At 37.5% G+C, this 15947-nt stretch overlaps 2 protein-coding genes across 5 annotated transcripts in view; one reads left to right on the top strand and one right to left on the bottom strand.

Annotated features, from left to right (window-relative positions):
* Positions 1 to 7338: 7338 nt before the first annotated feature.
* Positions 7339 to 8242, bottom strand: LOC306984539 (THAP domain-containing protein 2; the record flags this gene model as incomplete). Its single annotated transcript, XM_079586013.1, has 4 exons — positions 7339 to 7366; positions 7454 to 7752; positions 7911 to 8100; positions 8178 to 8242. 4 exons carry the CDS (start codon positions 8240 to 8242, stop codon positions 7339 to 7341), a joined length of 582 nt encoding a protein of 193 aa, XP_079442139.1.
* A 1433-nt stretch (positions 8243 to 9675) lies between these two features.
* The window catches only part of sptan1 (spectrin alpha, non-erythrocytic 1), a 33076-nt gene continuing 26804 nt past the window's right edge, over positions 9676 to 15947 (top strand). For 2 of the 4 annotated variants that reach the window (XM_079587151.1, XM_079587159.1), the window contains exons 1-2: positions 9676 to 9804; positions 13448 to 13500. In XM_079587151.1, coding sequence (XP_079443277.1) covers positions 13471 to 13500 — 30 coding nt within the window. In that variant the 5' untranslated portion in view covers positions 9676 to 9804; positions 13448 to 13470. Of the gene's footprint in view, positions 9805 to 13447; positions 13501 to 13919; positions 14059 to 15947 lie in introns of those variants that run through there. The other 2 variants (XM_079587153.1, XM_079587154.1) reach the window with 2 other exon arrangements.

Raw genomic sequence — 15947 nt, 5'->3', positions numbered from 1 at the left:
GACATATATTTTTTTGCCGTCGGATTCTATTCCCCCTGTATTTCTTACACAATGAGGATCTTCTAATATCTATCAAAGTGCTGTTAATTTATAGGCCCCCACAGCCTAGTGGTCAGTGCACTGACTTCAAGAGTGGATGATTTTTAGGTGACACAAGTTCAAGTCCCGGCTTGTGGACTTTTTTTGATCCCATATTTTCCTATTACAATAAAAGGCAAAAAGTTCAAGTTCACAAGTTCAAGTCCTGGCTCGTGGACTTTTTTTAATCCCATATTTTCCTATCATAATAAAAGTAAAAAACTCCTAAATATATTTTGAGAGATTGGTCACAGGTAAGCTCCATCCCCACACAAAATAAAATAAGCATTTTTTAGGCCACTACATCAACACCTCTCATAATGGGAGTGGGGGAACGGATTCCGACAGATATTTTTTTTACAGGGGGAACAGAATCTGACGGCAAAAAAACAGCCGTCGAGATCCGTTCCCCCTGTATTTTTTACACAAGAAGGATCTTCTAAAATCTATCAAAGTGCTGCTAATTCTTAGGGCCCCATAGCCTAGTGGTCAATTCACTGACATATAGAGCTAGTGATTTGTAGGTGACACAAGTTCAAGTCCTGACTCGTGGACTTTTTTTAATCCCATATTTTCCTATCATAATAAAAGTAAAAAACTCCTAAATATATTTATTTAGACTGGTCCCAGGTAAGCTCCATCCTCACACAAAATAAAATTAGCATTTTTTAGGCCACTACATCAACACCTCTCATAATGGGAGTGGGGGAACGGATTCCGACAGATATTTTTTTTACAGGGGGAACAGAATCTGACAGCAAAAAAACAGCCGTCGAGATCCGTTACCCCTGTATTTTTTACACAAGGAGGATCTTCTAATATCTATCAAAGTGCTGTTATTTATTAGGCCCCCATAGCCTAGTGGTCAATTCACTGACATATAGAGCTGGTGATTTTTAGGTGAAACAAGTTCAAGTCCCGGCTTGAGGAGATTTTTTAATCCCATATTTTCCTATCATAATAAAAGTAAAAAACTCCTAAATATATTTTTATAGACTGGTCCCAGGTAAGCTCCATCCCCACACAAAATAAAATAAGCATTTTTTAGGCCACTACATCAACACCTCTCATATTAGGAGTGGGGGAACGGATTCCGACAGATGTTTTTTTTTTACAGGGGGAACAGAATCTGACGGCAAAAAAACAGCCGTCGAGATCCGTTCCCCCTGTATTTTTTACACAAGAAGGATCTTCTAATATCTATCAAAGTGCTGCTAATCCTTAGGGCCCCATAGCCTAGTGGTCAATTCACTGACATATAGAGCTAGTGATTTGTAGGTGACACAAGTTCAAGTCCTGACTCGTGGACTTTTTTTAATCCCATATTTTCCTATCATAATAAAAGTAAAAAACTCCTAAATATATTTATTTAGACTGGTCCCAGGTAAGCTCCATACCCACACAAAATAAAATAAGCCTTTTTAGCCCACTACATCAACACCTCTCATAATGGGAGTGGGGGAACAGATTCCGACAGTTTTTTTTTTACAGGGGGAACAGAATCCGACGGAAAAAAAACAGCCGTCGAGATCCGTTCCCCCTGTATTTTTTTACACAAGGAGGATCTTCTAATATCAATGTGCTGCTAAATCTCGTGCGCCCATAGACTAGTGGTCAGTGCACTGACTTTAAGAGCGGATGATTTTTTGGTGACACAAGTTCAAGTCCTGGCTCGTGGCCTTTTTTTAAACCCATATTTTCCTATCATAATAAAAGTAAAAAACTCCTAAATATATTTTTATAGACTGGTCCCAGGTAAGCTCCATCCCCACACAAAATAAAATAAGCATTTTTTAGGCCACTACATCAACACCTCTCATAATGGGAGTGGGGGAACGGATTCCGACAGATTTTTTTTTACAGGGGGAACAGAATCCGACGGCAAAAAAACAGCCGTCGAGATCCATTCCCCCTGTATTTTTTTACACAAGGAGGATCTTTTAATATCTATCAAAGTGTTGTTAGTTCTTAGGCCCCCATAGCCTAGTGGTCAATTCACTGACATATAGAGCTGGTGATTTTTAGGTGAAACAAGTTCAAGTCCTGGCTCGTGGACTTTTTTTAATCCCATATTTTCCTATCATAATAAAAGTAAAAAACTCCTAAATATATTTATATAGACTGGTGCCAGGTAAGCTCCATACCCACACAAAATAAAATATGTATTTTTAAACGCCACTACATCAAAACCTTTCATAATGGGAGTGGGGGAACGGATTCCGACAGATTTTTTTTTACAGGGGGAACAGAATCCGACGGCAAAAAAACAGCCGTCGAGATCCGTTCCCCCTGTATTTTTTTACACAAGGAGGATCTTCTAATATCTATCAAAGTTCTGCTAATTCATAGGCCCCCGTAGCCTAGTGGTCAGTGCACTGACTTTAAGAGCGGATGATTTATTGGTGACACAAGTTCAAGTCCTCGCTCGTGGACTTTTTTTAATCCCATATTTTCCTATCATAATAAAAGTAAAAAACTCCTAAATATATTTATTTAGACTGGTCGAAGGTAAGCTCCATCCCCACACAAAATAAAATAAGCATTTTTTAGGCCACTACATCAACACCTCTCATAATGGGAGTGGGGGATTGGATTCCGACATATTTTTTTTTTACAGGGGGAACAGAATCCGACGGCGAAAAAACTGCTGTCGAGATCCGTTCCCCCTGTATTTTTTTACACAAGGAGGATCTTCTAATATCTATCAAAGTGCTGCTGATTCTTAGGCCCCCACAGCCTAGTGGTCAATTCACTGACATATAGAGCTGGTGATTTGTAGGTGACACAAGTTCAAGTCCTGGCTCGTGGACTTTTTTTAATCACATATTTTCCTATCATAATAAAAGTAAAAAACTCCTAAATATATTTATTTAGACTGGTCCCAGGTAAGCTCCATCCCCACACAAAATAAAAAAAGCCTTTTTAGGCCACTACATCAACACCTCTCATAATGGAAGTGGGGGAACGGATTCCGACAGATTTTTTTTAACAGGGGGAACAGAATCCGACGGCAAAAAAACAGCCGTCGAGATCCGTTCCCCCTGTATTTTTTTACACAATGGGGGATCTTCTAATATCTATCAAAGTGCTGCTAATTCGTAGGCCCCCATAGCCTAGTGGTCAATTCACTGACATATAGACCCAAAAGTCCCAAAAAATCCCAAAAGTGTTAAATGTCAGTGCTTAGACCACTAGGCTATAGGGGACAAGTGCATAACAAAAGTTTGTTGAGTATTTGAACCTCACTGCTAAGAAAAATGAGGGGGGGGGGGAACAGAATCCGACGGCAAAAAAACAGCTGTCGGAATCCGTTCCCCCACCCTCATTATGAGAGGTTTTGATGAAGTGGCTTAAAAAAAGGCTGATTCAATTTTTTTGTGGATGGAGCTTAACTGCCATCAGTTTAAAGAATATCTTTTGCCTTTTAACCATGATAGGAAAGTATGGAAAAAAAAGAAAAAAAAATCGATGACCCGGGACCTGTCGTCAAAATCCCAAAAGTATGAAAAAAAACCAAAAAAAAAACGATGACCCGGGACTTGAACTCTGGTCGTCAAAATCCCAAAAGTGTTAAATGTCAGTGCTTTTTTTTTTTTTTTTTTTTATTATTATTATTTAAAAAACTTTAAACAAATACAAAACAAAATTTACAGAAACAGACAATTCACAATTAAAAACAACACAATCTCAGAAAAAAATACTACAAAATTCTTCAACCATAAGATTATGTTCTATGGCACTTTTTCGACTTTATACTTCTACAGTATATTTTCGACTTCATTTGTGTACATTTTATAGAACATTCCCTCTTTTCCTTCCAATCTCCAATAGTTATAGAGTGTTAACATATAATCTTTCGCCATATTTTTAAACAAAATCCACACATCTATCCAAACATCTCTAATTTTAACTATATTTCTTCTTTTCCAAATTGCCTTTCTTGCAATCATAAGCAGCAAATTTATAACCTCTTTGTTTTTACACTTCTCTGCCATTCCTAACATTATAATTCTCTGCCAATCTCCCTCCTCTGTTTTTCCCCTTAACTCATTTACCATTTCCTTTAAAATCTTAAAAAAAGATCTTAATTTCTCACAAAATAAAAACGAATGTAGCAAACCTTCATCTTGTTTTTTACACACCTTACACAATGCATTTTGTTCTTTTTTCATTAAACACAGTCTCGTTTCAGTAAAAATAACATTATGCCTAATAAAATAGTTTAAGGATTCCAATTCTGTGCTTATTACAGCCCCTCTCATATTTTGCCATATTTCTTCCTCCTCCAACCCATTAAAATGTCTCAACCACATCACATTTAAATTCGGCTTTTTAAAAGCCTCTTCCATAAAAACCTGGTAAAACATTTTCACATTTCCCAATTTTAACTCTACACTTTTCTTTTGAGTTATAAGAATCACTTCCATTCTTCCTTCTCTCTCTCCCCCCCTCTGGATTTCATTCAGCCACTCAGTTGGTATTGCCTTTTTCATCTCTTCATATTGTTTTTTGACACAACTTATGTCATACTCTTCTTTTGCCTCTTCTAACTCATCAATTATTGCTTGTATTGGTAAAAAACCGTCTCTTACCTCATACAATATATCACTCACTCTGACAAATTCCAACCTCCCACCATTTCTTAAAAAACATTTATTTCCCATTATTCACAACATTTTTGTTAAAAAACAAAGGTTGACTTAAAATCTCTTTTCTCCCCTCTGGTTTAAAATGTATTTTTGAGAGGAAAGAACCCCAAGCTTTTAAAACTTCCTTATAAAAATCTGGTACCTCTTTAAACATCCACTCCTTCATTTTCATCCATAAAACACTGTTTCTTTCCATTCCCCTTTTTCTTCTTCGTCTAGATATTTTTTTCACCACTTTGATTCTCATACTTTTCTTCTTTAATTGCACATCAGTTAACCCCATCCCTCCTTTATCTAAGTTTCCAATCACAGTGTCATAAGCAATTCTTGGAGTTTTTTTCTCCCAGACAAACTCTGTAACACATCTTTTCAGTCTCATTTCTACCCATTTTGGTATTACACTCACAGATCAAACATACCATAATTTAGACAACATTAATGTGTTTACCACTATAATTTTCCCTTTCAAACTCAGAGCCCTTCCTCTCCAAAAAAATTAATTTCTTCTCCATTTCTCCCACCAACATTTCCAACATTCTTTCTCTTGCCCCTTTCTCATCTTTCCCTAAAGTCACTCCAAGAATTTTAGTCTCCTTTACCTCTAAAAAATTAAAAAATCCACCTAAAATTGGTACCCTACCAAAACTCATATACACCGTCTTTTCTTCGTTCACTTTTGCACCTGTACCTTTACAATACTTCTCTACTGTCTTCATTACCTCTTTTACACTTTCCAAATCTTTTAATATCAACGTAGTGTCATCAGCATACTGAAATATCTTTTTTCTAATACCGTTTATATTTTTGGCCTTTTTTATCATCAATCCTAATGATCCTGCTACTAAAGTATAAAGTTGAGCTGAAAGTGGACATCCTTGCCTAATAGATCTAGTGATTTTAAAAGGTTCCGTTAAAAAGCCATTGCACTTAACTTTTGTCATTGCGTTGTTATATAAAATTTTCACCCAATTGTTAAAATTTTTCCCAAACCCATAACTTTCTAAAAAGCCAAATAAAAAACTGTGTTCAACTCTGTCAAAAGCCTTTTCGAAATCTAGATTAATTACATATCCACTCCTTTTTCTTTCATTTAAACAGCTTATCACATCTCTTATCCCACTCGTTATGTCTGCAATATCCCTCCCCGTTACACCATACGCTTGGTAATTACAATTTCAGGCAGAACATTTTTTAGTCTATTTGCCAAAATCTTGGCTAGTATCTTCATATCCGTATTCAACATTGTTATTGGTCTAAAATTATCTAAACAATTTTTATTTCCTTTTCTTTTGTAAATTAATTTCATCAATCCCATACTCATTCTCTGGTCTACTTCCTTTTTCTCAAAAATCTCCTGATATACCTCTTTTAAAATCTCACTTATTTCTTCCTTAAAAACTTTATAAAACTCATTTACTAAACCGTCTATCCCCGGGCTTTTCTTCCCTTTTAGCATATTTATGGCTTGTAAAATTTCCTCCTTACTAATTTCTTTATCACAATTTTCCTTATCCTCCTTACTTACTTTAGCTGTAATATATTCTAATAATTCATTTTTCTCTTTTTCATCTATTCCTTTGGTTCCAAAAAGCTCTTCATAATATTTTTTAATTTCTTTTAAAATGTCATTAATATCCTTCACTTCTTCCCCCTTTCTGTTATTTAATACTTTTATCCGTGAAGACACCGAATTAAACATAAAAACAGTCTCATAATAATCACAAATACATGTACATTTCTATAAATCAGTTTTTATGAATGAATGGCTTGCTCTAACTGTTGCTCTGGTCTTCGTCAACAACACGCGCTTGCACCACCTGCTGGTGAGGTGGATTAACAGCAGATGGAGATGCAGTTTTCCTGCAGTTCCTGGATGTCATTGTTGAATTTACTGTCGAATTTGAACCACTGAATTTGTGGAAGCGAATTTGTAAAGCGAAATAAAACGGACCGATAAATTGCCTGTTGAATATTATAGGTTGTATTTTTAAACAGTTTGAATATTTTGGAAGTGAAATATGAAAGGTGAATATGGATTATTGAATTTTTAATAATGAAAATGTGTTTGAATTGAAATATTAACAGCTTAAATATTCAACCATGTTGAATTTGAGCCAATAAAAAATGCAAGTCCTAAAAACACAATGCATTAAAATGCAAGCATGGTTAATGCAATGCATATTTTTTTTCAATATAGGCTAGTGCAATTTAACAGGCTTTTGCTTTCAAAAACATTTGTCATTAATTTACTTCTGTTAGATTTTTCTGTATTTGGCCGAGCAGTGGTTTGGGCGCTCGCCAATGTATTAGATTTCTTCAATACATAAAATAAGTAAGCTTGACCAGAGTTCTTGTGGGGGGAAGAATTTATTGAAGGTTTGTAGTGTAGCAGTCCTTCAGCAGCGATGTTAGCATGTCGCCCTGATTCTTAACCCAAAGTTTTGTCTGTGAGACAGAACTTTATACATGAAGACAAATTGGCTACAAACAATAGAAAACTGTTAGGGCCTCCCACAGGAGATCGATCTAATTTGCTAATCCACTCTGAGCAATGCTGATTCTTTTTATTCATTCACACCAATCAGTTTGGCCATACATCTGAATGGGCCATTCATCTGTATGGACCATTTGGCACACACCTTTGCAGACACAGACAGAGTGGATTACATCTGATACACAGTCACAATGTAAATGAATTTGATGACTGAAAATACAAAATCTTTCACTTCGATATAGGTGTAGAAGTTTTTCTTGTTGCAGGAATTCTTGACCCCCTTTGTTTCATTGCTCTGATTGCACTCTGCAAAACTATTACTCTCTTCTGCCATTGCGTTGCTTTCCGTGACTCCTCCGCTAGATTCTTTTTGTACTCTTTTATCTCAAGCTGAGCAGCAGATAATTTCAGCTGGTAATTTCTTTCTGTGGCCTGCAGACGTTTATAACAGTCACAGCAGGGTGATCTGGATGAGTTGGTTGACTCAGATGCTCCTTGGTGTGAAAGCATATTTTCGATGTCCTTTAGAATCATATACTGAAACACAAAGAGTGTTATAATTTATAAAATATAATGTTTAAATTATTGTATGTTAAACCAGAACCTTCTGTATTAGGTAAACACATACATTACTCAATTAGGCAGCCTATAACAAAAACTGTCCTCCATAGATAAATAGATAGACTTACCGTTGACTGGGACTGTGCAAAATTAAATATAGTCGGAATCGCGTCTGGGAGCAAATGCGCATATCCAGTTTCAAAACAATCCGGAGTGAAATGAGCAGAGCACAGATAAGAGGATTCAGATGGAGTCCATTCAGCATCCCTCCTCATATTGACTAGCCAATGGCGGCGATGCTCTTCTTGTAATGGGAATCTGAAAGAAACAGGGTCAGTAAGTAGCCTAACAGAAAGGTGTTGTTTTACCATCAGACAAACTGATCACATGCTTACTTGTAGAATGAGATACCGTCGATATTCTGAACCGGGCAGTATCCGCAGAAATCACACAATGGCATCTCCAACTCTGTTTACAGACGTTAACCGAAGTGCAGAGGCCAGAGTAATGAAGGCCTGCTGAGGACTATTGTGCTTTATACACTGAGAGAGGCTATGGCTATTGGCTATTGATGGTTATTATCGTTCGTTCAAGTAGGCTAGGTGGTAATGGGCGATCTACACAAAAACCCGTGAATAGAGACATTTGTGTTTTATTTACATAATGGTTGCAGGATTGGGCTTTTGTTTGCAGCAGCATTTAGGCACCACCAACCAACATTTTTTTTTTTTTTTATAAAACTTTAAAACTAAAGGTCTAAGTAGCATAGTAATATTGGTTATTTTTCTGTTATAGGGTAACTTAACTTATTTTTTAACTTAGTCTTAACTTAAACATTTATATAATAAATTAGCCTAAAATGATTTGAACTTATTTCTTTTTAACAAATTGTTCAAATGTTTTCTCCAGGCAGATGTTGCAACTATTTTGCTTCTCCTTGCTACATTCTCTGTACCCCACCCCTTGACACAGTCATGACATGGACCTTTTAGAAACAAAACAGCGTAAGTCTCCAAAACAATAGACACAATTGGGCCATGAAAGAAACCGGTGACCGTACCGTACCACTGTGAACGACTCTAGACTTGAGTCATTTCCAATTTAAGGTTGAATACAGGCCTTACACAAAAAAAGAGGACTGGATTTAATTTCAAAATGGCTATTTTAATTATTGTTTGTGAGTCATTACAATTTCTCTTTACAAGCCAAAGCTCTTCCTGGTTCTATTGTTATACAGACCTTCTTTATTATATTTCTGGCTCTTTTGAATTCTGTGTTCTCTGTTTCCCTCCTTGGGAGATAATTATATGTACAAAATGTTCTCCTTTGATTAGTAGCTCCCTTCCACAAGGTTATACTTGAACATTGTGCTTAGTCAGACTCAGGAAAGAAAATGATGTCATCTGTCCTCACTTCTGACTACATAGCTGTTTTGCCTCAGAAACTGTTCCAATGTAGGCCTAGGCTATATCTCAGATTTATTTTTATTATCATCCTTGTTTTAGCCTATATAGGCATTCCTCAACAATTTCATCTGGATGTGCCAAGACACTGAGCAGAAACCCTAGACCAAATTTATAATGGCCGCATTTTCCGGACCAGGAGAACTGCAGTGCCAGGAATAAAAAAAAGATGCAAAATCAATTAAATTAATTAGGTACAGTCAGGAAATTCACCAAATGATGATCAAACATGCACAATTGCCTTTCTGCAGCAAATTGGAAAACCAAATGAGCCAACATTTATATCTGTTATATATCTATGGCTATAAATAAACGTATTTTGCTTAATGTAGAACACAGAGCTTTTAAATCTAATTTGTCTGGGAGGGGAGCACTATGGGGCGCACTAGAACACTTCGGCATTTTCCGTCAGCATTCGGCTGGTTGCTGCAGTGCATGATGTCACTGTCTCGCGCAGCTCGTTTCATTCGATAGCTCGGGCTACGCTGCTATTTCATTCGTTCAGATCGCCACCCGTTGCCACCCAGCCTCAGAAAAATAGAGCAAAACCTCCAGCAAGGTAGGCTATTACACAACATTTCATTTGTAGAGTTGCGCATTTTTACAAACAGAACACAAATACAGTACGTTGTATTGCAAACCAAAACAATGGTTTGGCTTATTTCGCGTTTGCTATGCTGAGGGCCGTGCTGGGCGTTTTAGCCACCATTTCCATCTGTTTAATGTTATCTAGAACAAGCACATTTCTTTCATTGTGTTATAAATATAGCAGCTAGTGTTATTACATTGTTGTGCGAACATCACGCGTTAACATTTTCTCAGAACAAGCTTTCATTGCCCTGCCCAATGGAGTCGTTAGCCGCAGAGCTAACCCATATACACGGCTAGGTTATAAATTAAACATTATACACGGATACAGTGCAATGTGCAACAAGATTCATTTAAATATATAGGACTAAGTTACAGAGACGTTTTAAATTATTAAATAAAACCCGTATTTAATTATATTAATTGGGTTTATATGGAAGGCATTTGTGCATGCAAATAAACCAGCAACCTCCTCCGATTGCAAATGCTCTTCCAAAGAAAGACATTTATTTCAACAACGTATCTTGTTCTACTAATACAGAGCACGCAATTTTTGTATTTTCATTGGGTTAATGTAAATTTATAGACACATTCAGGCTATAGAGGATCCGCCCAGCGCCCTTTTCTCTCTCGGTCTGTCATTGGATTATTGCTCTGATATGAGGCCTGGGCTTTGGCTCTGCTTTTATTGTTTTCTGATGGTCTTCTTACCATGCACATTGTTTATTATTAACACAGTTGCATACTTAACTTAACCATAGCTGTGTGTTTTTAAGTGGATAATGGTTACTTTGAAATGAATGTTGAAAAACAGTTAATAACAACAAGGTTTACATTATTATTAATAAACTGAAGTATGCTATATACATTCTGTGAAGTAAAGTCATACTTATTTTAAAACTGCACATATCAGGCTTAATCAAGACTTATAATGGATATAAGCAGGCAAAGTATAGTCTTGCATAGTCTTTGTTATATTATCAATGTTAAATTCTCCACTTCATTGTCTTCTGGCTTATGTCAACTCTTTGGGGGAAAAATAAAAGGCTATTACAGCCTCTGAACATGCCTGTAAGGTTTTAACGATTTTTACCATTGCTTTTTGAACACATAGACTTTTATGGTGAAGCAGTGAGTGACTTACTATGCACGCCAACTGCTGACATGCCAACAGCCCTGCTGAGCTTATGAAAAAGCCCCTGAAGCCAAATATATGAATGTTTTTTTGTGTTCAGACATTAGCATGCATTGCTTATAAGCTGTCCAATATTCACAGTTTCACACTGGGCCCCTTATTCATTGTAATATGTAGAGATATACCAATAATTGGTTTGATCAGTATTGTATTTTTACTGATATTTTGGGCATTGCTTGTTTTGGTGTAATGATTAATTATTGTGCCAAAAAGCAGAAAAAAACCCAGTAGTTAAAAATTTGTTCCCAATATATATCAGGCATTTGCACATAACTAATCTATTATCGGCCATAAAAAGCTATATCGGTCAATCTCCAATAATGATTTTTCGAGTCAGATTTTTAGTTGCCTTTAATCAGAACTTCAGGCCTAGTTTCTGTTTTCAGATCTGGTGCCTTAGTGAAATTACGCATTATGAAATAACCTTGCACTGCCTGTCAGGGTCTGGAATTTAGCACTTTTGTCGGTCTCTGTTTAACCGTGTAGACGGTCTAGGGGAAACAAACATCAGTGTTCACTCCCCATCCTGTTTCCTCAGAGGCTGATGGCATGCATGCTGAAATTGTTGAGAATCTTTCAAAGGGTGTGGTCTCCTGTCTCGTAACTCGTAACGTAATTCATAACACGCAGGGTCTCCGTAAGGGTGGGGGTGTCCTCTGGGACGTGTTGCCATTGCAAGTGCAGCTGCGTAACTATTTTGGTTGATCCCTCCCAAGTGTCAGGGTCCCGTACTTTGTCTGTGCTGCTTATTGAAAATAAATTAGGCAAATAGTCGTTTGACACCACAATATTATAGAGATCTTGGTTTAAGATGTTAAAAAAAATCCTGATAATTTTTTATTTCCTTATGACTAGGCTATTAGAGACAGTTTGTGCAGGTCATAAGGGTGCCACAGGAACAATACTTTATTATTAAATTCATAGCAGCTCTGTGTTCATAATCATAATGATGCAGTTTACATCATACACACTCACATTTAGGCAATATTTAGATTAACTTTAAACTATACTCATGTAAACAAAATACTTCGACTGATCGAATGGAATTGATGCGATTAAGCTCATAATTGTAGCAACCATAATCGTAGTAAAACGTTTCTTATTTTATTTAGGCATGCAAACACTTTAATCACATTTATTCCACTCTGACCATAGTGCATGTGAATTTCCGGGGTGCTTAAGAAACTGAATTCATGTTGAAAACGTTGCACGTCGTCACCATTAAAATGTAGTATATTGATGATCAAAAACATTGAAACGGAGACATTTTTAGGAGCGCCACCAAACCGGATTCCAAAGAGGCGGCGAACTAATCTGTGTGTATAATCAGAATAATGAAAATTACATGTAAATGGGAGTGAAAAGTGAAAAGCAATTAAAGCCGCGTTTCCACCGAAATTACCCGGAACAATTTGTCCCAGGAACTTTTTTCCCAGGAACTTTTTTTGCCCCAGACCGGTTGCTTTCTGCGTTTACACCGCGGTCTAAAGTACCGGGAAGATTATAAACTGCGTGCGTCTGCTGCTCCCAGTCTGCGACGCACAGTAATCAGTTTTGAGCGCCACATTTATAATAAGTATGGAGGAGATTAAAATTGTGCTGCAGTTGTGTTTGTGATGTATTGCGGACATGAATGTGAGATGGCTGGGACGAACGCGCAGAAAATTTCCTGTTACACAAATTCGTAACCTCGTCGTCGGTCCAGCTGTGTTTAAAAAAAAAAATTAAATTCCATATTTGCAGACGGACAACTCTCGCGCATGAAGCCACGAACCGCAATAGATTTTTAAAAATGCCGGTTAAAATAGAATGCTGCGTGGAGTCCTCCAGTCAATATGCGGCGTGAACACAACCAATCAGCATGTTCAGCACACAAGTCCCACCCCCGAAAGTTCCTGAACTTTGAAAAAGTACTACCTCGCGAGCAGGGACTTTCTGAGGGGGAAATATTTACCCGGAACTTCATTTAGACCCTGGTTCCTGCGGTGTAAACACACCGAGTACCACCCCAAAGTTCCTAGTTCCTGGGGAAAGTTCCCGCGGTGGAAACGCGGCTTAAGTCCATACTCTGGTTTTTGGAAATAATCACATTATTGGTGCATATTTAAACATGGATGGTGTCTTGTAAGGCTGTACATGATAGAAAATAGACCAAAGCCTCTGTGTTGTGCTATTGTTCTGGTTTCAGGTTGCATCCTGGTGTAACACAAACCTGAAGTGGTCTACGTTGTCACTTTGATATCAGATGGTCTCTTTCTTGTGGTCTGTGTTGTGTTATTGTGCTGCATGAGCTGCTATAAGACCGCATGCTCTACTTTGGCTCACATAAGCAGTGAATTTTGAATTTGTCCCGGTTCTATTTTTATTAACCAGTCTCAATGTCTTAATCAATAATAATGTTTTACATTACGCCTTGTAGCCATCCCCAAGACACCTGTTACCATGTCCACGTTTCTTAAACCCAAACTGAAGGTAAAAATATGTGAGTTTGCATCTCCAACCTGATCTCACAGGAATACGTGACTATTTTACTATTTGTGAATCGTCCATAAATGTATGATTATTAGGAAAAAAAGCAAGCGTGAAGGTCCACCCATAAACGTACCTGTCACAGGGGCGTAAGAAGATTATGTGAAAACGTACGAATGAGATCACACAAATTAGCCACCAATTTGGCAAAATGTAAAATAGTTACGAATTGCCATGAGATTGTGTTGGTATCTTTGTGTTTGCCCTGATTTGCTGTGTAGTAGCAATGAGAAAATAAATGTAAAGTGTTTGCATTGTCAGTGTAGAAAGGAAGAAAGTGAAAGTTTTTTTCTTCTTATTCTCTCAAAAAGAGAGACGCATGGGTTGGGCTGTACCTTGGCTGTCTCCCCACAGAGGCCGTCACTGCAGCGCTGATGCTTTTGTCAGCACTGCAGCGAGAGGGAGAGGAGATGGTTAGACAAATGCAGTGAGAGTGAGGTTTTGTTTTCTGCATACTCACTCACGCACCCATCTTCATTGCACATAGAACCCAGGCTTAAAGTAAGTAACAGGATATTATGAATTTGTGAGGTCTTTGGGTGCTTTTTTTATATTTAATGCATGGAAGTGCTGGTTTTGTTATAGGTTGTGTGTATTTGTTGCATGGTTTGAGTGGGTGTGTTTTCTGCATGATGTTGACATGTTGCCACGGATTAAATCTCTTGAAATCCGCCTGCGTGTGATGTTTTGATCCCTGGGCAGCTGTGATGGGCTGCAAGTGAACCTTTTTTCTCTCCCTGCAGCTCAATATAATCATAAATATTATCTATAATCATAAATATTTCATGTTTAGGACGGGCTCGGTTTGAGTGCATCATCATTCTCGGGGTTTCAAATCTCAATCAATAAAGAAGCATTTTCGAAACGAGTTAACAGGACTGAAGTAAAACGGGCATATCTCTGGGTCTCCCTGCACAACTGCTATTATTTCAGCTTTTTGGACTCTTCGAACAGTTACTATTAGCCAAACTAAATCCTTGGAGACATCCTACCCGTTTCCTCTAAATTCCTTAGGCCTGCATCCTCCCATTTAGACGTCAGCGCCCCCTCGGAAACAGATGTGTTACCATGGAAACTTCCAGGCTTTCAGCGTGACCTTAGTTCTCAGTATTCCCAGATTGATAGTGGGAGTGAGTTTAATAATGATAAGTGCTTCACTCTTGCTGAACACTGATGTTTTTGGAGTATGGTATCCATCCGTGTTATGAAAAATGAATGCTTGAGGAAATGGGTGTCTTATTACATAACTGCATTTTTTTTATTTTATCTTGTGATCTGATAAGAATCTTGTTGTCTTACCTTAAGCCCTGTTCACACCACCAGCAACTTTGTCGCTATATGTCGCTATTCTCTGTGCTGTGAAGAGTCTTGTGGTGGGCGTTCCCAGTGCTGTCGCTCTAATGTTATTGGTAGACTGCACGTCTGTCCATATATTTAGAAAATGCAATCACAAATGATATATTAAACTTAGCTATCATTATAATTTGACTAGGAATTAGACTTAAAAGAATTAAAAGTAGCATTTTGCTGTTAGAGAGTGTTGTGATAACTACAGCAGTGCTCGGTTCATTAAATCATTAACTAGATTAATAACGATCGATCGATCAACGAATTAAACTCACTCATACTGCCAAAAATGACTTAAACATCATTAGAAATCGGCAAATAATAATTTTTCTTGTCCCTGATAATAAACATAATACAGGGGAAACTGTAATATGAACTACAGCAGTGCTAAACTGCTCGCTGCTTCATATTGATAACACAATTAACACAAACTATCAATGTATGAATCAAACTCACTACTTCCACGTAGTAGACGTTCCACATCTCATCTTTTGCACGCTCAAGTTCGTATTTTACACGCATTTTATTTTACACGAGTGACGTGCTAATTTTTCCCAGGCACGACTATGCCACAGCAAGATGAAAAAAAACCTCACATATTTTTAGAATGCCGCAAGCGCACAGCAGGTCATGTGACAGGAACCAACCAATTCTTGAAAACATTCAAAGCTCAGCAAAGATGGGCGAAAATCATATCTGTACAGGGCGGGGGGGTTTTTTCTCATCTCCATAAATATATCTTATCTAGTATTAGACCTCATGCAAGGGCTGGAAATCCATTTATCCATTTATCTGTCCATGAGAACGAGGCTTATGATTGCTTGGCAACGGCAGACACAATGCTTTTGAGCGCTTTTGAATGGAGGAGAAAGCGAGCACGGCAGGCGTTTTCCTTGTATGTGAACTGAGACTGCCGACAATTTCTTTTCCACACAAATCAAATCATATAAAACAGTGAAATCGCTCTAGAACTCTGTCTTGTCTGCACTCGAGACGATGACGTGAGCTCCACTGACAGTCTTCATTCCTATTGGTTGTCACTT

The sequence above is a fragment of the Phoxinus phoxinus genome (genome assembly GCF_949152265.1).
Source record: "Phoxinus phoxinus genome assembly, chromosome: 17".
In the NCBI taxonomy this organism is placed as follows: domain Eukaryota; kingdom Metazoa; phylum Chordata; class Actinopteri; order Cypriniformes; family Leuciscidae; genus Phoxinus; species Phoxinus phoxinus.
This window is presented reverse-complemented; position numbering and strand designations above follow the sequence as displayed.